Below are 25,132 nucleotides of genomic sequence, written 5' to 3' on the forward strand. Positions count from 1 at the left end.
TTTCGTTAATTCCAGTATAAATATCTTAATTTAATTTTCTAATTGTAAATCACTCATGACAACTCATTGCAATCGTTCATCACAAATGACTGATAATGGAATCAAATTTTTACACATAAATAATTATATTACATGTATTTATTACATTTATCGATATTGCGTAAATCACCAATTACGTTATTCCTAACGTCCTAACTCATAATATTTGAATTCTTATTATTTTTTATGACTTAAATTTTAAATCACTTTTATATTTTTTTGTAAAAGTCTTGGTCTAAAAGGCAGTAGAAATGAAAGAATATTATCATCGTTTCTGTCTTCCCTTTTCGAAATAAGTACCGACAAAGTCAATGGTTATTGACAATCGCATAAACGATACGATTTAGCAACACTCACCGGATGTACGCGATTTTCGAAAAGTCCCGTGAACCGTGCTCCATAATGTCCAATTTGAGATAAACTCCTCGCACGATTCTGACCAGGAACCAATATTGTTCGATTTCAAACCGTTTTGCGAGGACATGGCACTTTGCTGCAAGAGCGGCTTCTCTTGCGCCACGAAAACAGATCCACCTCCTTCGTCGACGTTCATCGCCATGACGAGTTCGCGGACGAGAACGAGATAAAACAGTATCGCGTTAACCCGGTCGAAAAGCAGATATATACCGCGCAAGATTCGCTTAAGTAACGGAACAAGGACGAAGAAGCGCGAGAAGAGATGCGTATCCACTGACCGGTTTTAGCCGGACGAACGGGTACATATGCCCGATTCTTTTTTTCCATATGTTGGTATATACGCTAATCCCCGGACGCTCTACCATATGATTCCTGATGCCGATACGAATCGCAGTGGCGTAAGAGATCCAATATCGCGATTTATTGCACTCGTCACGTTGTACCGTATGATATTCGAGTCGAATGGACAGAATGGATAGAATAGCGTTGCTGAGTTTTAATCGTGAGCAACAAATAAGAATTCAATTTTTATGGAGAATATTCAAATTCGTATTAGCCATATTTATAAATTCTGTAATGTATTCTGTGTTATAAAGATTTGCGTCCGGAATGATTCGAATTTGTATTACTGTGATATGTAATTAGAAATTGTAGGCTACGATCATGCTATATTATTTCCTTCGAATTATTTAATAAGAATATAGGTATGCTATCGTCAGCGAAACTGCAAATTAATTGAGGTTTATATTATTTTAATAGATACGCTTGAATATGGGTTCAGGGAGCACCTATGTTCGCGCAAAATGTGTCAGAGGTTTTTTATATTCCAGTATCCAATTTATTATCGTATATTTTCAATTTTCGCGAAAAATCCACTGCGTTCGTATGCGGTGAGTATTATATATGATGCATCCAAACCAGAAAAACGAGGAGATGCCTATAATGATTATATTTTGATGCGAAAGTAATACAGTTGAATTTGCATTTATAAATTCGCATAAATACGCGTTGCTAAAAATTTCATTTATTATCGCCTGATGCTAACTTATACAAGCGTGTTGAATCATTCTTATTTTAAATAGTCTTATCCCGAAACAACTTTGAATATGGTAATCCTTTCTCACGAAATATATTACGCTGCATTATACATTTGCGAAGAACACATGTCCTGCAATATTTAGATTCTCTTTCTCTCTCTCTTCCTCCCTCTTTCTTTCAGGATCTCGCGACATTTGCCGTATTCCATTGCACATAAATTTTCGCTTTGATATTATTTGTATCCTCGTAATGTTATTTCGCATTTCAGTTATTTCTGTATAAAACGACGTTCCTTTTTCCATCACCATTAGCTGCATCGCGTTACAGCAAGCACATCGCACCATTTGTACGTTGTACGCGACGGACAACCCGCTCGTTACACACATGTATGAACGCGTGTCACAGGTCCGATCAATGATTTATGACATTTCACCGCGAACACCACAGTGCGACAATCGCATTCGTGTACACCTGCGAGAAACGAGTTTAATCCGACATTTATGAGCCTTTTGATTCGATTCAGTGGCCTATTTACGCGATATAGTTAAAAAATGAGTATACTGACGCCAATACTTCGACCAATTAGAAAATTCAGCCTGTAATTTCATGTCTAGTCACTTCCGTTTCGTGAGCCGAGATTCATATAACGTGGACATTACGGGAAGCTTGATGTTACGGTGACACAGCGCGCAATGCAATTCGTTGAACGATTCATTCCCGTCGTCGTTATGATTGTATCGCTTTATTACGGCGGATCTCATTAAAGTCGTCATTTCTACTCGGATTCTTTATATCCCTCCGAGAAGTTTGCGAAGATCGCAAGTTCAATTGGAATTTATAATGGTCGTAGACGTTACGTCTTGCATTTTATGCAAACATCTCAAATAAACCGTTCGTTTATTTGAACGTAATACTTATGTACGACATCGATATTTGCATTACGGTACGAGCGATGACACAAGTACCGTTATCAAGACTTTTACAAAAAAATACAAAAGCAATATAAACAATAAAAAATACTCCTACTTTGAATAGCGTATTTAAATGTGGATTCTCTTTTAATATCCCACATGAATGCTGTGAATGCGTTCAGTCGCGCTGCATGAAAGCTATAATCTGTATATCGTCGTAATTAATTGAATTAATCCAATTTTGAAACAATTATCGTATTTACATTTTATGACAATGGGCTGTTTAATCAGTAGAAACAGTTTGCATGTTTTAATCGAGTAATCACATTTTACGTATGCGAATTAATAATGTATGGTGATGGTAATATAGATAAATATTCTCAATGCGCAAAACATTCTAACATTCTCAGTGTGCTCGAAAGAAGATCAAAACTATCGTAATTATACGAATCCTTTAAAGAGCAGGATCTCTTTGATCGCCGATTCGTTGACTTACCTGTGTCGCCCAGGAAATCGGTGATGAGCAGGGTCTCGTCGTCTAGAGCAGTGACGAGACTGTCCGTGCACGTGTTGGTGTTCTCGATGCTGATCTTGATGCTGTCATCTTTGTTGAGCCGTGGATGATTGTTCGCGGCGGGGTTGTTACCGGCGTGGCAGTTGTTGTTGCCGATCTGCTGGCCGAGCTGGTGATGGGGAGAGCGCACGGATTCGGTGCTGCTGGTGTGCAAACTCACCCCCGTGGTCGCCCTTCCGTTCACCAGCCGTAGGCTCGGTGCCCGACGACCGCCGCCGCCGCCGCCTCCGCCACCGCCGCCAACGGAGCCGGTCACAGAACGGCCGCCACCGCCGCCGCCGCCGCCGCCCTCGCCCTCCCTGCAACAAATTCTTCATTGTATAGTGTTGTCTTTCTCAAACACTCGCTGCGAACACAAGCTATACTCCGGACAGAACTCGCGAACTTTCGTGGAAGTTACTCCGTCTTTTTTTAATGACACACAGGGATACAGGGTTTTCAATTCGAGGAGATTTGACTTGAACCTATCTATCTGTCTATCGAGAGACCGTTTTCCTTTTGCCAAGATTCAATCGAGCATTATTTCTTCTTTGATTTTAAAAGAAATACTATATGGATATAGCAGAGATAACTATAATACTTTACAGAATACATCAAAGTCGTCAAAGAAAAATTGGAATTGGAGTAACAGCGCGGCACGTCCCAATATATCGGTAAAGCGGTTTTCACTATCCGCGCGTACATATTATTATGGAAATATTCGTAGCGATGGCCGACGTTTCGTATGTATATAGCACGATGATTCGACACAACAATGAATATATCGCGGCACGCCTTTCATATTTTCCAAGAATATTTCACAAGAATATATTAAAATATGAGATTTTGCAAAATTAAGTTTCGAGAATGTAGATAAATGAATATTATTTTTAATTTCAGACTTTTAATTATTTGTGCTTGTTTGACTCAAGATCGATCCCTTCACGAATTGCGTTTATTATAGAATATGTTGTATATGACGAAATTCCGTAATATTCTGAACTCTTTATTTTTGAACTATTAAATATAAAGATAAATGTTTGGTGAAGTTCAATGATTTTTTTATTTTGGAATAAGAGACGGTTTGATCTGACAGTTTGATCTTATTTCTATAAAATATAATGTAGATTTTCTGTAACATATTACACATCTCGAAGATAGACGTTTGGGGAGAAAGTTATAGGGAGCCGATCTAATGGTCAATTACGCGTGATGCCGATCGCCGCTGGTATCGACAGCTCGTTCGACGTGACACCTGATACAGCGAATGCCGATAATGCGTTTTCTCACCGTCGTGATGTCGCGCATACATTCAGTTCACCACGAAATATCTCGGCACTTCGCGACGACGCGAAAATCGCGAACGGCAATAAATATTTTCTCCCGCGTACGAGTGTGCGAAAGCATGATGGTGCATCAACGGCGGATTTTCACTATTGGCACGCGCAAGCCGGCGCCCGCTCGTTCTTCTTGCATACTAACAAATATCGATATCGCGAATTTGAACGCGCGGGCATGACGCTGACTGCAGCGAAAGTGCAATGTTATCTCATGCTTTACGCACATGACATAAATCAAATTCGTTCTCGTGCCTCGGGATCAAATTGTGTTACCGAAATTGTTAGGAACCACAGCTGATGGGCAGAGCAGGCAATCTACGTCGGAGTAACTTCGTCAATTCCGATCACGTCCCGTAAGGCATACAAAATCAGTCGATCATTAAATGGTCATTGCTAGGTCGATAACCTTTGCTTATCCAACGTTTTAAACATTTCAGAATAAAAATATAAAAATCTATGTGAATTTTTTTTTATAGACAACTTCATAATTTTATATAAAATTATTCAGTGATTGACAAATTTATGACTCGTGTTATTTTACAGTTAAACCGATTTCTTTTATATAAAATTGAAAACTTTTAGACTGTAAAACTGAATGTAAACATATTTAGATACATTTTCCTGAGGCTTTACATTACTAAAATTATGTAACAACTTCAAATTACTACTTCAAATACTAAAATTATGTATTTTGACTAGTTTTAGGAATGAAAGACAAAAGAGTCGCGTAATAAAAAAAATTAGTTTATTAAGTCAAAGTGGAAAGCCATCTGAAACGATGTACTAAAAAATAACTCGAAATAAAATTTTATTTATCTATTGACAATCGATCTATCGACGATTGATAAATTATTTCTGTCGCAATTATAAAATATCGTAATATATACGACTCTTATGGCGTAAGTTTTATTGAGCGTGCGCTCGTTTTATATTTGTCCAAGCAATGGTCGAAAATAATGCAATTTCCGCCACGTTGCGCCGCGCGATGCGCCAATCGCGTCCATCCGTATTCATTCGACGGAAGAAAAACAAATTGCCGGAAATTTTATCGCGTCAATCTAAAGTGCGACGAAGTACGGTCGCATATTAAATCACGTAGCGCGTTCGTAATAATTGCGCGTCAACGTGACGGGCAAATAAACCAGGCGTCAGGAAAGCCGTCGGAAAAGATACGTAAAAATAGCGGACGCGGTGCATCAAGCTCTTCTTGCGCGCGGTTCGTCTTAACAAGGTGCATGCTTTTCCTCAAGCAAAGGCTGCTTGAAGCTGTGTGAAAGAAGCGACGGTAGCAATAGATAAGAGAAGACCACCAATGAGAAATGTTCTACGAAGCACCCTGCCTCTCAATGGTTGTACAAAATGGTAAAGCGAAGAGTTAGGAATAAAGATAAAATGGAAAATGCGAGAAGGTGCGAGATAAAAAGAGAAAGAAAATATGAGATAGGAGCGGAATGCACATCAGGATATTGTGATTCTATAATATTCAAGAAGCGTGAATTATCCGGCAACATAATGCAAAGTTGCAGATGCGAGATTATCATTTGTTTTAAAATTATATCATGTTTTAAAAAAGTATTATATTTTAGTTAAAAATATTTTTATCAAGTTCTATACTTTTCTCATTTTTTCATAAAAACCGTAAAAATTTTAAATTAAATTATATTTCGGTCTGTCTCTTTTTCTCTTTATCTTTCTCTTTGACCAGAATTAGCTCATACTTCTACATTATTTTATTATTTTGGTAATGCTGAATTAATTAGTACTCTTTATTTAAATTACAATGGAGATACGTATATAGCTTTTGATGCAGCAGCAACGGATTGTAAACCGATGCCTACAGATGCGCGCACATGTCCAGCTTTCATAAAGCTAAATCTTGTCTAGAGAAAGAGAAACCTGCGATGCCATTGTATGCATCACTCGATACGTACATGTGTGCGTACGTGTTCGAATCAACTTCTAGTTAGCACTGGAATCTATTTTAAGAAACCTCCCCATCGGGCAATGCGGTCGACCGCGATGCAAAAAGCATTCAAGTCGAGATGTATGCGCCTCTCAAAAATACAAGATACGCCGGTGGAAAAAAGAGTGTCAAGGTTCGCTTTCGATTGCTATAGCTTTTCTCAATTTGCCAAATGGTATGGCGAGTCGAGGGAACGACCTGACCCGACTGTCTTTGACGAGGTTGTGCCATCGACGCGAATAATGGCCTTGGATGAGCGGGCTGTAACGGACCCTACAATATATGCCAACTCTTCTTAATTTTTATTAATGTACGATATTTCGACAGAGAAAGACTGCTCGCTTATTTGACTTTTAATTTAGTTTTATTTTGGAATCTTCTTTGCGAAATTAAAATTGGCAATGCCTATATGAATTACATTATATTTGTTAAATAAAGAGAAACGATACTTCATCTTTCTCATAAAACTTTTTTTGCAGTACGATATGTTAGGCGAAAGATATTCTAAAATATCCTAAAACAATATATGAATATTCGACTTCGACTAGTATTTATGCTATAACATATATTATAAATGTGTTACGATGAAATGCGCGTTATTCATTTGAAGGAAATCGGGAAAGTTGTTATTTGTGATAATCAGAAAGAAAGGAAATTATATATTCGCCGAACTGTGCGGTATAGATTTTCTGTCTTATGCTGTTTGCTTTACGTATGATTGTGCCTTCGTTTCTCGACCTCAATTTATCATGTTCTATCGAAAGGCGAATCGAATTGAACATAAATCAATATTGACGCCGCATCTTGCTTTACTGGCGTAGACGAAGTTCGTAATATGCAGTAGAATCTTCTAATCGCGAAATACCTAAACCTAATTAAGATAGCACAGTTATAAACACTTTGCTAATCAATACAGTGTAGACGCATTAGCAACTATACGGTTCCGCAATATGGCGATAAATGTTTCGAAAACAGCGCGACGAGTACAGAATATATAGTTTTTTGTATTATATGAATTATGCTTAGCGGATAATAACCTAACCAGATAGTTTTAATTGAAATAGCGTTTTTTGTCAATTAGAACGTTATACGTAATTACTATGATATCATATGTTACATAAAAGATTTATATTCGTTTAATTATTTAATAGGATTATATTTTTTAATAGGATTTTTATCTCTTATCCCACTCGCGTCGTTTCTGGATATTACTAGATTTCATGACTATTATTTTCGAACCTAAGTAATCTCTTATAAAAACGTTATAATGAACGCATGAAAATTAAGACATGTTAATTAAAAAAGAACATATGGTTTATGTATAATATTCTAATGATTAATCGTAAACATAAAATTAGATTTGATAGGATATTTTAGTGTATATAATCTGTGATTGGATACTTCATGAATGTTTGTTAATTCACTTACCCATGCAATTCGCTAAGTGAATTAACGTTCTGTTTGGAATTGAATTCATAATTATAGGTTTCGAGTATGATCATTTGTCGTTGTACAAACATTTAAGTGATTAATTGAATTCAAACGATATCATTTAATAAGAAAACCCAGTCTTTTCTTCAACGCATATTATTCCTGTTGTAAAATGTACATTGAATATCTACTTCGTTATAACAAATTATAGTTGATTTATAATTCTTTTTTCATAATTGCAATTCTATAAGTGATGTTCATAATTACGCCTTCCGACCTTTTACGGCTGTATCTATTAGTTAGGTAACTCGGATACGACGACACATTAAATAATGCTTTTAGCAAGAAAAGCTAGTCTTTTCTTCAACCATATAGTTGTGTTAAAAGTTAAAAGTGTACACATAATATATGCTTCATTGTAAAGATTATACTTTTTTTACATAATTACTCTACGATATTTTGATGGTGAATAATCCCTTCAATCTTTTACTAATCGCGCCTCTTTTGCATTCTACGACATTATGATAAGATGAATTAAGAAATATACTTTAATCTACATAACGGCAAAAAAAGTATATCTTGCAAAATATATAAAGGATCCTTAAATATTGGATATTAATTATGACGATGGACTTTACGGACTTCGAGAATTTTAAGAACTCTGACGAATTTGGTGCCTCGATTTCTCTTCGAGCGGAGTTTTGAGAGCAGCAGTCATTAGCAGCAACTTTTTAATATTCATTAAGAATTTTGGTATTCAATTTTTGAGTTAAGAAAATATATATTCGTGCAAGGTCCACTTTAATTTAATGACGGAATTTTGTTATGTAGTTACAAGCCAAAAGCTCGCCTTTTTACGGTGCGTGTTCTTGCAATATTTTTATTGAATACTAAAAAGCTTTTACTATTTCTCGTTTCCGGCGGATAGTATATCCTGTCCTTTTTATACGTCTCCGACTTTCTGCCATTTCAGTGCGCAATGTTCGTTTGTTCGACGCGGGGGCCAATGCAGTTCCGGCATTCCGGTGCTCTGCAACGCGAGTTCGTGCGTTCGCCTCGGCATCGCGCGACAATAGAGTTTCATGGTCCAACGAAAAACTATTATTGCCGTTATTGGCACTGCCGTAACAATCAAATCGGTGTACATGGAGTGTCTCCGATTGACCGCATTTTTCCTTAAACTAAATAAACGAATGGCTGAAGGGAGTGTGCGGGACTTGTATCTTCATATTTCTGTAATTTTATAATTTTATTGTGTAAACGTTGAAATTATTCACACGAGATAGTATTTTAAAACTTCTAGAAATACATTATTTTTACAGGACGGGATCAGTAGATATGCATGCAATCTCAAGCGACTGCATGCATATCTACTGACCGCGCAAAAATGGCACGGTGATAAACTTTTAATTGCCTCCCATTCGAAAACTATGAAATCCGGAGGCCGGAAGGAGAAGAGTAAAAACCAATTTGTTTATGCATTCAATTTTAAATCGTACATTTTATTGTTGACGTTATATCTAGTGTTGAAAGAGATACGAAAAGAGCGAATTTAAGCTTCAATTATACATAGGTATGGAACTTTTTAATACTTATCATAGACTTGGCGACATTTTTTCTGACTTTTAAGCTTTTAACTCTCTCCGCTCGTAGCTTTCTATTTTAATCCCTTTTTCTTTCTTCTCTAATGGACACCCGTTTCTATGAAGATAAAGTACCATAATTTATTTGTAATATTGGTCTGCGATGATTCTGTATATACTCGCTACGTAACTCACTTGACGAGATTTGACTTTTCCTCGGGTAAAGCTGCATCGCAAGCCGAGCTTGAAAGCTGGAGGTAACGAGTTGAAATGAACAGAACGCCTTTCACATAGTACGGAAATATGCCCGCCGCGGCTCCTCCGGCAATTTATAACTGCGAATTTGCGCCGCTGGGACGTACAACCTCCTCGTCATAGCGCATTAAACGTTTTGCATATTAAACGCTCCGCCGCTTATGAGTAAGAATATGACCCCAAGTGGTATTGGTTAGAGAGAAAAAAACATTTTATGCATTGAGAAAAAAATATACTAAAAAAAATTTTTTCTTAATTTTAGTAAATTGCGAGTTTGCATACAACTGTGAACGCATTTTTTTAGTATGTATTTATTTGAACAACGTAATTCTTTTATAAAGAAAATAATTGATTAATGATAACAAGTATTTATTGCAATGCAGTCAATGATTATTGAAATATAATTTTTCTATAAATTATTTTTACCTATAAGTAAAAACTTTTAAAAAAATTTTTTAAACATATATATATACTAAATTGGCGTCCAAGCGCCAAGAGATACCCTTGTAGAGAAGGGATTCTTCCACTTACGACAGTGGACTCTGTGGTTTTCGCCTTGCAGGGGGTCTGCTTATATATTATAGTTGGATATATTTTAATTTCCTTTTTTTGTCGAATATATTAACTTTATTTCAGTATACGTTTCGTCAAATGTAATAAATTGCACTAAAGAAAATATTTATTTCTTATAAGTACTCTATTTATTATTTTTATAACTTTGGAAACGTGAATTTAAGCAAATATTTATTATTAAAGTGCCATTTCTAAAATTAAAAGATTCGGATTTAGTATTTTAAAAATTCATTTACTGTATTTCAATAACTATTACACTGTAATATAGTAAACCTGAATTTGATTCAAGTAAACGTTTCAAGAAGAAAACATTTTTTTATTTTAATGCTTTAGTTTACTATAGTCAAATTAATAAGTTTTACATTTTAACATTATTTATTTAAATTAAGTAAATCTAATTTTAGTAAATATATTTACTAAAAGTAAGCACATTTTTTTCTCAGTGATATAATGCAATCTTCTCTCTTCTGGTCTTTGAAACAGGATAGCGATGGAGCATGAAATATTTAAAAATTTATTTTTTAATGGCGTTAAATGTTGAAAATTGATAAAGAGAGAAACCGAATTAGCTCTTTTAAAAAAGTTTCAGAATTTATACACGATACGTATTTTCGAGTAAAATGATTAAAAAGTTGAATGACTAAAAGGATGAAGTTCTCTGTCCTCGTCTTCGTGAAAAAGTTAAATATTTTATAACATGATTGTAACAAAAATATACAGAATTGTTAGTGTTTTATGTACTGCTATTTCCTCACTTTTAAATTCGCTTTTGAGTATAATATGCACCTGTACACGTTAGAGTGCACGTATTGTTGTCGTATTCAGCGCACATATTGTCATCACATTCATTCACGCACACTCAGTAAAGTGTAACAATGGAACGATTATGTTCGGTTGAGATGCATGTGTCGCTTCGCACACCGGTCTCGCATAAGCGAGACGTTCATTTTGGGGTAATTTAGAGTAATTATGTCAGAAATCAACAATAAAACATCAAACAAGACATTTCAAGAACAAGAGTAGATGACGACATCACGCAGCGATAACATTGACACTTAAACGACGATTAAACCTGCCATGTTTGTATCTGCTTTCAAGTAAAAGTGGATCATTTTTACGAGCGGAGGATTTACGCAATTAATCGATTACGGCATTATTGCAAAAGGATTATATCGCAACATGTTAAAATTCGGCTTTGTAAACGTAGTGCATTGTTATCGCGATATTTTCAGGTTTTGTGGATATAATACGTAAACAGGTAGGGGATTTAGAGACGATTTTATGGCTTTAATACGCTGATATTGGGATACTTTTGTAGACTGATTTTCATGGATATATCTATAACGGACACGGGAATTGGTTCCGGATGATATTGAACGTATTGTAACCGTCGCGTCCTCTCTCTCTTCATAGCGAATGTATGCCTGACACATTTTTCGCCCGGCGATGAACGTGACACGTTTTACATGTTTGCTGATCACGCGAATCGTACAAATCGAGATCAAAGGATCACGGCGCAGCGTAACAATGACGCAAGATTTTCGTTATAAACTCGCGAGCTCGCGCGCCACGTTTTTAAGCTCCAAGTTTTGCCTTATGGCGAACCGGCGCGCAATTTACTCCCCGTAGAATCTCTGGAGGCTTACTCGCTCGATTGTTAGAAAAAAAAAGCGAGCTTTGCTGACCCATTTACTTGCACAGGCCGATTCGTTTGGATTAGCAGTACCTAGTTATACGCCCCATAGAACCCGATTCTTATGCCGGCTTATCGGTCTCAACGCATTTGCGACTACTTGCATCACCGGCACGTTGTACCGTAAAAAATATTTAGTTTGTTCACGATTGTGCTAGTATCAAAGAATACGCAACAATTGAAATAAATAATTTTCACATTGATTTAATTTTAGTTGAAATAAAATAGGCAAGAGAGTTAAAGAGAAATACGTCATTACAAAAAATATTCGTTATTATTGAAATATCAGAGAAAATTTTATGAATTATAAAATTAAAACTGAAATTAAAATATAAATCTCTATTGAGAAACAACTGTGTCACGTTAATTACAAGAAATTCCGTTCGGTTATCGTTATAATTATCGTTAGCTAACAAGAATAGTTTACCATGAATATGTTAATGTATTCAATTTTTGAAGACATGCATATTCATCAGTCTCTATTCGGTTAATATAATCGCGATCCGATCCTCCGCATTTCACAGAATTTTCAATGTATTTGCAGCTATGATACCAAATCGAGATCCATTTAACCCGGAGTTATATGTCATAGCGTAGGTTTGACATTAAATACAGTCACTATGGAATTTCACCAATAACACATTTCCACATTCCGTATTTATTTAGAGAATATCTAAAATATTGGATACTCATAGTTGGCCGCTTTTACGAATTTTCGTTTTATGTGATAAATCGACGGCACTTTTGTGTGCAGCAGTTTATTTTAATCCGCGATACGTCGGACACAAGGGATTGATTATGGAAACGGATTTTTAACGTCTCTCGACCTCGCCCGAATTTCGTTTGACGGATGATTTCTCGATGAGATCATGCTTTTTTTTACAAAAACGTAATACTTCCGGCTCCCATAAATGTGTATTGATATATACTGAATTTATTTCACCGATTTCTTGATGTATGTATATTCGAGATTTATGATGAAGATTCGCGATAACATAAAATGGAAGGAACAATATTTTCTTGGTTCTTTCGATATAAAGAATAGCAAGAAAAAAAGAACTAATCGCATGTTTCTAATCACCATGCTCAATTTCCTATCTTGTATTTTTTTTCTGTTGCTCAAATTTAATTTTTGCGTTAAAATAGACGATTTTCTCGCGAGTATACCGATAATAGCGTACAGAATGTTATAGGACAGCATAAACACAAGTCAAACACGGCTTAACAACTACATCGGGATTATTATGCCATGCATGCCTCATTACGTCGGTTACTCCCGCATATATTCAAATATCGTCCGCATGGATACGTACGAATAACTAACCGAAGAAGTTCCATAAACTTTCAACGACGATGTTCATGAAACGGACAATCGAGCCGGACAATTCGTTTGCCGCGTCTCCCATCTCAATGCAGCCGGCGTTGCGTCCCACGCGGATCGCACAATCGAGCGAATGGCTTAGAATTTTGTGGAATTTCCTTATATATGCCGGTACCATACGCCATGGGAATGCGCTGCACGAGAGTTTCGAACGCGATATGGCCAATATCTCTTTTGCTCCACGGCGCGAGATCCATTATGCTCGCGGCTTTTTACCTAGCGTGGAAATGCGGCTTCAATTAATCCCCGTGAATCGCGAGCTCCGAAATGGCATTCTACTGTCAAATCGCGCGTCGCGCGTTATTCTCCCCGTGAAACGCGCATTATACACGCGTCTCTCAGTCTGCATTTAATTGAGTTTCTTTCCGTTTTGCCTCCCGTTTAACCGTCATTGTGATGTGCGCAAATCGCATTAGCGCTTCTATTATCATTAAATAACGACATGCGAAACGATTGCCAATCTACATTTATTGATGTGAAGAAATTTCGCGCAATAATATTTGTGTATCATATATCTTTGCTTCAAATTTTTTTTAATGTAATGCATTAATAATTTCTCTTATAAATAATTATTAACGCGTTAAATACTAATGACAATCATGTTTATATAAAGATTTTGCGCTATTTCGATCTCTCATAAATATTCAGTGAGAATGCGCAATTATATATACTTGCAATCGTAGATAAAAATCATGAATATGGAATAGATGAAACAGAAATTATATTAGTGAATCAAAGACACGTGGCGAGAGCAAAAGCGACATTGTGACATTTTAATTGTCGATTTTTATCAAATGCGGCGTTAAACAATAGGTCACTTAAATGTCAATTTAACGTATCGGTTTAAATTTTCTTTCTTTCTTCAAATCAACGAATAGCTCATTATACGCATTATGAAGTTTTAGCCCTACTAAATTATGCACACCTTCGCATATGTTATGAGTGATTAATAATGTCTGTATCAATATTATCTACCATTAATCAGTTGCGCGGAACATTATGTAAATATAATGATATTGATATATTTCGCTTTCAATATGTGATGAAAATCTGGATTTATGTCGGGATCATTTTATGTTAATAATCAGGAAATTTGGCCATGTTACTTGACACTCGAGAATCTTTATTCGTTGTGAAAAAATGACAGAGAACTGAGATTATAAATTTAAATATGTCACAGAGAGCTGTCTGAATGTGTCATAGAATATTATTTTATTTCCATCTTTAATCTTCCGTCATATATGACGGAAATTTAGCGGTGAGCGGTATTCTGCAAAAAGTGCTTTTATCGATAACTGTCTTGTAATGTGATCTCGCTGGTAACATTATTTGTACAAAGTAGATTTCTATTGGGTATTCATTTAGCGTTGGTGATAATATAGGACAAATCCAACTCCGATCGGAAATAGCCTTCTTTTTCAACTAAATTATCTATGTGAGCACCGTGAGCATCCTCCGGGAAATACCTCGCGAAAGTATTGGTCTCATCGGTCTCACTGCCAGCTCACGTAATTCCTATACTTAAACTTAATCGCCCGAGAACGTAGGTCCAGCTATGCGACCTTCCAAAATTAATCGCATCGAGAAATAGACAACCTTTAATTAACTTTACACATACATACAGATATAAGCGTACTCATTTTATCGGAAATTATTTTGAATGCTGTTATATAAAAATACTATTTATTCTGTTTTATACCTCGTTAATTAAGCAATAATTTTGTTTTGTCTTAATGTGGAAAGCTGCAGTGCTCGTTTTAATTAGCAACTTCTCCTTCGTTGAAAAAAGAATTGTTTCATTTCATAATGTAGAAATATCGAGATGTTCTAAAATGATGTTTGTTTTCAAGAAACGAGAGAGAGAGAGAGAGAGTTATGTAATTGCCTTGTGAAACAATTGTGATTTCAACTTTGTACGAAGCGTTTCCAACGAAACGTTAAAAATTGGATTCCGAAGCTTTCGCGACACTTTCAATCGTTGAAATGAAGTGTACTCCGGACTATGCACCAGCCGCCAATCCACTTTCATCGATTAAACCCCCGAGATATTCGCGTCACACCTGCGTCTCTCATTCGAATTCCGCGTCGATATACTATGGGTCCTCTTGCTTACTTCTCGACTTTGGCCATCGGAAAGGACACTTGGCGCAGCACGCGCGCATACGTGACGATGAAGATACTTGAATGTACGGAGACGTGTCAGTCCCAATGTCGGAGCTAATTAAAAGTGAACGTTTAAGTAAGTCGTTTTTAGCAAAGCGTCTCTTGCTTTTAATCAACCAACGGCTTTGCGGTCCCGTAAACAAAGCAGTCATATCTCATTTAATTATCACTGACCATAATTAACCTCGTAAATTTAATAACGATAAGAATTTGCCTAGCATTTGTCGACTGGCATAGACGTTGATTGCGATATTATGATGATTAGCATTCTACTTTTTGTGCGAGTGCTGACATTAAGATTCTTTGCATTCCCGAGATAATTTGTTTCCTCATATTTCTTATCATATTATACTTGCGTCGATTTATGTCTTCCTATATACTGTCTTCCTGTATACTGTCAATCTACTTTCTTACCGCTTCTATCCTCTCAGAAAAAAGATGTTTTAATTTTGAGATAAAACTTTCGGGCCAACTGATTAAATAAATAATTATTCCGTGACGTATTACATTAAAGAGAGAGAGAGAGAGAGAGAGAGAGAGAGAGAATAATCATGATGAATGTTTCTATATGGCCACGAGAGAAGAAATGCGCTATCGATTGATAACAAAATTCTTTAATCCTAGAGAGTGCATCAGTCGAAATATTAACCAGTAGTGCGTTAATCGGCTTAAAGTACGTTATCTTATCGTTCTTAGTCTACTGCTTGCATTGCAGTTGCAGCACGATAGAATCAATATTTGTAATACGGATTAAGTCTGGGAAATGTTTATCGTGTGAATCTAAAAGGAATTTTTACAGAGGTATTTCATTTTTATTCGTCCTTTTACTCGTTGATATTGCGTCAAAAATGTAAAATAGTAACGAAATAATAAATCAAATAATAATAACAGGAATAAGTTATACTTAAAAATAAATTCTCTAGAATGAATGGAAAAATATGGAATACAACCTTCGGTTGGCAGCAGTCGGGAGTAAAAAGTACAATAAAACATTTATTGGCTGTTTTTAGTTAAAAGTACATAAAAGATTGAAAGTTACTTTCAGGAAATTCCAGTGACAAGTAAATAGTATTGTAGACACTCCGTCGTTATTTCAGATATCTATATTTATCAAAAGATACATATGATGATAATCATTCGTAATGGATTTTGAATATAAGGAATATTTCTAAGAAATAACTATACAATAAATGATCGTTTATCATTTTGATATGCCACACATCTGACGAGTAACGCCGGATAATTAATGAGAAAGAATGTACCAGATGTGCATTTTACTCTACGGAAATGATATTATCATACTAAAAACGACTTCCTCTTCTCTACAATTTTGCGGTTCGTTACGAACTAATTTTAAATTTATTTATTTAAGAAGATAAGCGAGCGATCGTGCTGTTGGTGAATACCAATCTTCACGAATCGTTTTCTCAGTTTCATAAACTTCTTCACTGCAATGCAAACGTACTAATACATAGGCAAAATAATCTCGTATAATGGTAAATCGATATAGGACCGACGGACATCTTTCACTTTTCAGAGCGATACCCCCCTCAGAGATCCTTTCCGCGTTATATCGTTCGATCCTGGCACGAATCAACCGGCGCTCTTATGATTGATCCATTTACCAACGATTGCGTGAACGGATGCGAGGCGGAACGTATCGCGTACTTCCAGTCGCCTGACGTACAAAACATATCAGCTGTATTAAATTCGTCCGGGAATCCAAACGAGGAGAAGGTCGACCGGACGCCGCGCGCCGTTTCGGCGGCCACAAATATTTTGCCACGCGCTTATGTGCCGAGGAAAAAAGTCCGAGCAACAAAATCTGTTATTCAGAAACGTTCATCGAAATCCGCGCGGTAACGATCCGTGCCAACGTTTGAGCACGCGTGTTAAATAACGATCGTACGATAATAGGCGAGAAATGCTACCGGGTAATTTTCTGTCGTCGTAAAACAGGCCGTTCGCCGCGCGATAAGCGCGTTAGAATATCTACGGTATGCACATTATCGAGTGCCATTATAGTCGTTTCAATATTCCTTATCCGAATGGTCACGAAGAATGTCGGAGTTTCTCCGTAAAAGCTAAACGATGGTCGCATACCGGCGATATTGACGTTTTCCCGTGATTTTTGGAAATATTCCGTGGATACAACCGGAAATATCTCCGTCGTTCGTGACACTTTTCCGATAAATCTCAGATCACCCCTGTTACATGTACCAGCAGCTAAACTGAACTACTCAATCATTATTTATGAATGTTCAACGTACGAAGTCAGTAAATGGATTCTAATTTTGTTTTGGTCGTGCTATTTTATATATCAACGCTGGTTTTAATTGGTTAAACGTGTTTCCCGCGAGATACGGTTATTATTGTTTCGCAATATATTATGTTTCCTAACAGGAATTTTCTGTCGCTTTAATGGACGGCTGACGTTTTCACATTTTCGCTGGAATTCAGGAAAGTTACTTGAAAAGCAAGGCTGCGGTGCACTTCGGGCGGTCGGGAAACTCCGCGGAAATACTCTTGCATTTGATTTTACTCGCGTCAAAGCCCAGAAAAGCCACGCACAAACCTCCGGAGATCCGATAGAGAACTTCTTTGGAAATCGGAAAATCCCTCCGAACGTCGGCAAGCGGCCGCGGCAGTCAGGAGTTTCCTGTTCTTTCTTCCGAGTCAAAAAGACAGCTTTAAGAATTCGCTCGATCGATCAATGGACAAAAAAAAAGTTTTCACATGCTTTATCGTGTCGCTTGAGCATTCGCACGTCCTTACAAAGACCCACCGCACATTTGACGATTTATTCACGGCTATATCCGCTCGTCGTCGAGACCGGCAGACGAGACACAGGAACGAATGCAAGGAATGCCCCTACTTACTGTGCTAATCGTAGATCGATCTAACGCACGTCGTCAAAAGGAATTCGAACTCGCTGCCTTTTTCTCTTCTTCCGGCTCGTTCAGTGGCTCGCCGCAGGCTGCAAATTGGACGATTTCTCATCGGCTTCACGCCCGGATTGGCTCGACCTTTCACGACGGTCGCATGTCCACAATGACGAGAGCGACAATGTGATTCATCACTTTGAAAATCTTTGTCCTTCACCGATTCCTTTTAAACGTTTACGGTTACAGACGTGCGCCGAACTCGCGACAGTTTGAGTGGAAAGGATCGATTTCTCCGATAACGCGACGATGAAATGACGCGAGATTCGCACGCACGTTTTCAACCAATGCACTCGAGTGATGACTGGATAGTTCGGTAATTAATTCTAGGCTAGATAATTAATTCTGGGCTGGATGATGATCCCTGATTAACACGTCGTGTGGTCCCCGCGCGCGAGCACGATTTGTCCGCTGGTAGAAACGTCAGAAACTGTTTGCCGTTGGTGAAAATCGACGCCCGAACATCGGCAGCGGCAACGTATGATGTCAGCTGCTGCTGCCGGCTGATTCGAGTCAGGAGTCGGGAACGCGCGCACGTGTGCTGGACGGTCGATCGTCGGACCGTCGCGGCCGGAGCGAGCGGCGGCGAACAGCTGATCGGTGCGGTGGGCCGAGAGCGAATCGACCGACCTGCCCGACTCCTGCGAACCGACTAAACGCGCTCTCTCGTCACCGGTTCTCTCTCGCTCTCCTCACGCGACCCCGCAGCCTCCGGCTCGACCGCGACGCGGTTCTCGCCGGTCGAGATGGTGTCCCGGCCGAAATCACAGATCGCACACAGTGGCACACAGTACCGTCCGATACCCCTGGTACCCTCAGCGGGGTAACGGCGTGCGTTGGCGGCGCCTTGGCGCGCACGTGCTGGACCACGGAAAGGCAGGCGGCCGATCAAAGGCCACCTCGGATCTCGACCACCCAGCGGTTCTGACTCGCACCAGCCACGCTACCACTGCAGCTCGACTAACTGAACTGGGCTGGCTTGAGTGCATGACTCGAGCAGCGAGCAGCTCCTCCGTCGCGCCACCAGAACCTCCGCGACCTCACTCTTTATCTCTCTTTATCCTCTTGCTCTCTAGACGTCTAGCCTCGCGGAACGGCCGATGTTCGAGTTACGCCGAGACAAGAAGAAGAGCGAGAGAGGAGATGCAAGGTGCAGGGCGCAAGGGCACGAGGAGTAGGAGCAAGGGACAGCAAGAGGGGCAGATGGATGAAAAGAGAAAGAAAAGAGTTTTCTCCTGACTCCTCGCAGCATGCATTTCCCGCACGAAACGCGATTTGATTTCTCGATTACTGCAGGGGTGCGTTATTAAACTAACTCTAAATTAGTTCTTCTTTGGCACCTAACATTTCTCATGTTAATCCGGAATTGCGATTTCAACTTTTTGAATGTTATTATGAGTATTTTCTTCACTTTTTACCGCACGATGCATGATGAACGGACAGAGCGAATTTCTGAATTTTTTAACTAACGCGTTTTTTCTGCGACACTCAAATTATTTATTTAGTCTTATTTATTTTACCAATTATATCGATTTATCTAATAGACAAAAAGCTTTAAAGATTTATATAAAATAAATAGAAGATTATACAAATAGTATCAATAAATAAAAACGTACGGAGTAAAGTAAAAAAAGTGAGTAAAAAAAACGCACGGAGGGAAATTCGCCTGAACATTGAAAATAAAGTAAATCGTGAGGAAATTATACAGATATGTATCCAATTATACAGATACGCGTACGCATATCCATCCTACAGCTCTCGATTATTACGGATACAGTAAACTCACGTTTTATTTTTCGTAGTTACATTGCGGCATTGTACAACACATCGCCACTTTGCGAAAACAACGTCCTGCAGCGACAAGTTCGGCGCCGAATGATTTCATCGGTGCCGTACCTCGTCAAATATGAAAACGCGGATTTTCAAGGATAACACGTGAAATTGGAGTTGCGCGAAGGATTTTCCAAGGAGGATTATCGCAGGCAATTCATGCGTGCTATTGACCCGAATAATTTGTTCGTTTTTGTTTCGCCTCGTCGTTCAAATTTATAAATTGCTTGCGCACTCGATATTTCAAGGGTCTCTGTCAAATCAATGCAGTATCAATTTATATATTTCGAGTGCATTATGCAGTTACATGCCTATGTTAGTGCATGTATACAGTTACACTCGAGTTTTGACGGTTTTTTAAACAAAAATTCGCAAATAACGTCATCTCATCTCGCTTGCATAGGTACACATGCATATACATGCATACGTTGTGCATAAAGTCCCACTTCAGGTAATTCGCGTATAAATAATTGATTATTAAATCTGGCACGATATTGCTATGCATTTCGTCATGTATGTATACACACGCGTGTTTAAACACGCGTTCCGAAAAATATAGGGCGAGTCAATTTCGAATATCGAGCCTCGACTAACGGTGATGCGGTGGCGGTGCGGAATAGATAGTTCGTCGATACTCTCCCGAGGGATTCCTTCTGACGCCACGCGAGGTTCGCAAACAACATCGAAATATAATTAACCGTATCGCGCGGTCTCATGCGTTGCTCGGGTTAATTCGACATGTTAAATCGGCTCGGCCTCGCTCGCACCTGTGCACGAGGAAAGAATTATTCAACGGTTCATTGCTAAATCGCGCGTGCCTGTGCTAACTCACTTGCTACCGAACGAAGTGAATGTCCTTCATCCATCTTGTCGTGGCACGGCGGAAGAACGGCAAGAAAAATAAGGAAGTAAGATTTCACGCGCAGATACATTCCTCGCGCGTGAATAAACATGTCAGCAGTGGCATTCGACTGTCGATAACAAACATATGCTTCGAAAACATTTGATTTGAAAATTTTACGTAACTACTCTTTCACAGGCAAGCGAATGATTGTGCGGGCATAGGAAAAAGTCACGAGGATGAAACATAGTGGAACGTCAGAAATTCTTATTTGCACCCTGCCACGCTTTGCGCAGACGACACGAAGGTGCGAGTCGCAGTAAAATACTCCAGTTTTACAAATAACGATAATTCGACTGTAATGCGACTTCCCGCGCTGGTTAGCGATACGTTCTAATTATAACGGGCGATTAAACTGTAAAACAGCGGAATGGCTTGCAATTAATACGTCCGCTGCGCGGATACGTTTCGCAAACAATAAACTATTATCACGCCCTATCGCACTTTGACGTATTTCCGATCACGGCGATAATAAACGAGACACACGATTCACGCGAACCTATACGGTTTGTACGAATAATCACGCATAATTAGCAGAATTATAGGGTGTTTCATGTGAATCGGATGGATTTCTTTGAATGATAGAGAGGCACTATATTTGGAAATAAAGAGAATTACGATTGGTCAACGATGATGCATTAACAATTAAATTTAACATTCAATAAAAAGTATTTTAAAAAGTTTAGTAAAATAAATCGAGGAAATTTCCATAATTTCGCTTTTTAATTAATTTTAATTCATTTTATTCTTAGCAGACATTTAATTTAAAATTTGTCTGCTAAAATCTGTAATATTTAGAGTAAAAGAAATATGTAGTAAAAAGAAGGAAAGGTTCCTCTGTGAAGGAAAGGTTTATTTCAATTTTATCACGTAATCTGTGGTTAAAAGAACATTCAATGATCCTGGGCCACTGTCGAGAAATGCCAGTCAGAAAGCACGGACGTCATGTCACGTCGTGTCCAAGTGCGACGTCGTTTTCGTTGAATCGATGATATTTTTCGCGAATCCTTTTGACGCACACTTGTATAAATATTTCTGATTTCCAAGAAGAGAGCAATCTATCTGACGTTAAATTTTATTTTGCTTCTTTACTAATAGTCACGACTTTCCATTCAATCAAAACGATTAATTTAAGTGGTTGGTCTCAATTTGCTTAAAGATCCATCTCATTTACCGGTTAATCAGGATCAAACGGTCTCGTAAATAATTTGAGCGTCACGTGCTCGGCGTGACGGTACCAATCATCTGTCACGCTGTATGTAATGTATACGTATCTCGCAAGATCGTAACATTTTATACGAGTCGCATAAATTATCGTTACTGATATGGGAACACCGCTGTAAAAAAATAGCAAGACGTTTTTGTTTCGTCGATTTTTCCTTAATACATAAATTCTCTCGACAGTGAACAATTGATCAACGAATCCCAACGGCGGGTATCGCTGCAAAACCGTTTCAGACCTCTGTTAGCAGGTGGTGCTGTACAACAGGAGAGGCTCTCTGCTTTACCACCCTATCGATATTAAATATATATGTATAAGGATGCATCAGAACAAATTTATAACAGCGAAATCTTGCTCTTCAAGCCACATATATTTGTTTTTTTCCTGATAAGCAAGATTGCCATTTGATGCAAAGATATTTCTGCATATAAAATAGGTCACATTCTGGAGGAATAGGATCGCAAAGTTGCAAACAAAAGAATATTTACACAAGTATCGATGGTGCATTCGAGACACTTTAAAAGTATCGATTTACTTCTAACAATAAGTAAAATAGTGAAAGCGAGCTAAGTTCAATCAAGTTTCAATTGATTTCGAGTCGCGAGTATATTTCCACCTGTTTTAGATTTCGAGCGCTGATCCCGTAACCCGTCTGTTTCCGGGAACATATAGTCTGTAAATAGTTAGTAACGATCATATCTACGAGAGCTCTATGTAATATGATGGTGTCAAAGAGAGTAACGGTAATAAAAATAAAGCCATTGCAAAAGGCCGCATTCAATATTTCGCGCGCTTTTATAACATAATACTCGGGTTTCCGCCGGAAATCCAGCTGTAAAATGTATAGAGGCGATTCCCATGGGGACTCTTGTTCTATAAAAGGCGTCGATGCACTTGACGATATATCTTGCGAAGGCTACGGAAGAAACTGTTATCCGAGATACTTCGCACCGCGAATTTCGATACCATCGACATCGCTTTAACGATCCGCGCGAGACTAAATTGAATAGAGGGCTTCGAGATCGATCCTACGTTCTCGTAACCCGATTTAAGGCTTTCGTAGTTATTGGAAACTTCATGCGAGTTATTGGAAAATTATTCGCTGCCCCATTAAATTAACATGTAAAATTAAACAACATCAAACCCGACGTCACCCAGATTATTGCGTTCGAAATTTTATTTACCAATCCTACTCTTCAATTGTCAATATTTTAATTCTGAGTGAATCGTAGTTAAGACATTTATATCTGGAATTATATCGTTAATCAAACTTTGCTGATTAAATCGCGCCATTACTTAGAGGATAACTGCAACGGTAATATAATCTCGTTGTGCTGTATATTATAAATGCAGTTTATCTAAAGTTTGTATGCGCTCAGGTGTGTAGACGATGGTGTATAAAATTATAACGCAATGTTATATACACATTACGCAATGTATATACCGTATGTACATACATTATGTACGTGATTCATCAGGCGTAACAGCGTCCAGCGTTCTTTCGGACGTAAAACGCGCGCGAACGCGGCCCCCGGAAGTAATTTCTGTCGGGGAGAATTCATATTGCCGAATCGACCTTCGCATCGAGCGTTCTCGGCGCGCGTTTTAAAGAGACGGCCGATATATCGCCGCCGCCGACGGAAACGCGTACGTGCCGAGCTTGGGAAATTAATGTACGACGCCGCGTTACGAGTTCCCGCTGAATGTGTCCGGCGCATACGCGCGTGCATCCGAGTGTCGAGCCTGCGGCCGGGGCCACCCTCTGTGAAATTATAGCGTCCGATGCACGCTGTGCACAGACCTATAAAATCTAGTGGGTTATCGATTAGGCTCCTACTCTTGCCGCCCGCTGTTGCGAATCTGGATACGTTCCGGCCCATTCACCTGAATACTCACACAGCAGCGACGACGACGACGACGATGAAGACGATAGCGATGGTGACAACGGTGGTAACGTGGCGCGCGATTTAGGTCAGCGGATCGTACAAATCGTACCTTTTCCGCGCAACTCTTTTTTTCAATTAGTCATTAGGCAGATCCGCGGTTTACGGCACTGCGCGTACAACTGGTTCTTCATTTTTTGCGCCCCGATTCGTATATGCTGGCGAGTTTCCTGAGATCGCCAGCAACGTGTCTCACACATATATTTCCTTAACCCTCAGTTTTAACCTCACCAGGTTTGTTAAAACGTGCAGGGTTTTTAAAACGTTTATGAAACCCTTGTATCTTTTTTTAGTCAGTACTACGTCAATTTGAAAAGAAGCAAATTTTTTCGCTTTTTTAGAAAAACAAGTTTTCTTTTTTTTTTAAATAACATTTACATTTTTTAATTTGGAATAATCTAACTTACACAGTCTTGTAGATCTTTAAAAGATGTATCGATTAAAAAGAAAGACGTCAAATTGATGCATTTGTCTTAAAGATACAAGCTGGAGAAGACGACAGGGGTCTCTCAGACCCTGGTGAGGTAACAACGGGTAGTGAAAACGTAAGGTAACTGAGGGTTAACATTTCGTAAATTCGAAGTAAATATATATCTAAAGGTTCTTAATAAATTTAGGAAGACATTTACGATAATACCATTTGAAATATTCTTAGACATATAAACTAATTTAGGAAGAGATTTAAATCATTTTTGTACACGAAGTCCTTATCAAGATATATCGTTCGCTAAATTACTAATTAGCCGGTGTATACCGTCAATTTTGTTCACTCTCTACGATTTAATCGTCTTTCATTATGATACTCGATACCGCTAGATTCCGTGCAGTTAATGACTCGATTGTTTACTAAATTTAAGTCGCGTAAAAATTCACGTTTACCACTAAAGAATGTGCACTTATTAATCGATCGCCGAGACTATACGAGTAAAATGTAAGAATAGTCATATCGTCTAT

The 25,132-nt window shown here is 38.3% G+C and overlaps 1 protein-coding gene across 6 annotated transcripts in view; it reads right to left on the reverse strand.

The window, feature by feature from the left end:
- Window positions 1-25,132, reverse strand: part of Ih (hyperpolarization activated cyclic nucleotide gated potassium channel Ih) — a 138,605-nt gene that overhangs the window by 64,005 nt on the left and 49,468 nt on the right. For all 6 annotated transcript variants that reach the window (XM_071769642.1, XM_071769644.1, XM_071769640.1 and 3 more), the window contains one exon: window positions 2,902-3,278. In XM_071769642.1, the coding sequence (XP_071625743.1) occupies window positions 2,902-3,278 (377 nt within the window). The remainder of the gene's footprint in view (window positions 1-2,901; window positions 3,279-25,132) is intronic.

Source organism: Temnothorax longispinosus, chromosome 2 (genome assembly GCF_030848805.1).
Source record: "Temnothorax longispinosus isolate EJ_2023e chromosome 2, Tlon_JGU_v1, whole genome shotgun sequence".
In the NCBI taxonomy this organism is placed as follows: domain Eukaryota; kingdom Metazoa; phylum Arthropoda; class Insecta; order Hymenoptera; family Formicidae; genus Temnothorax; species Temnothorax longispinosus.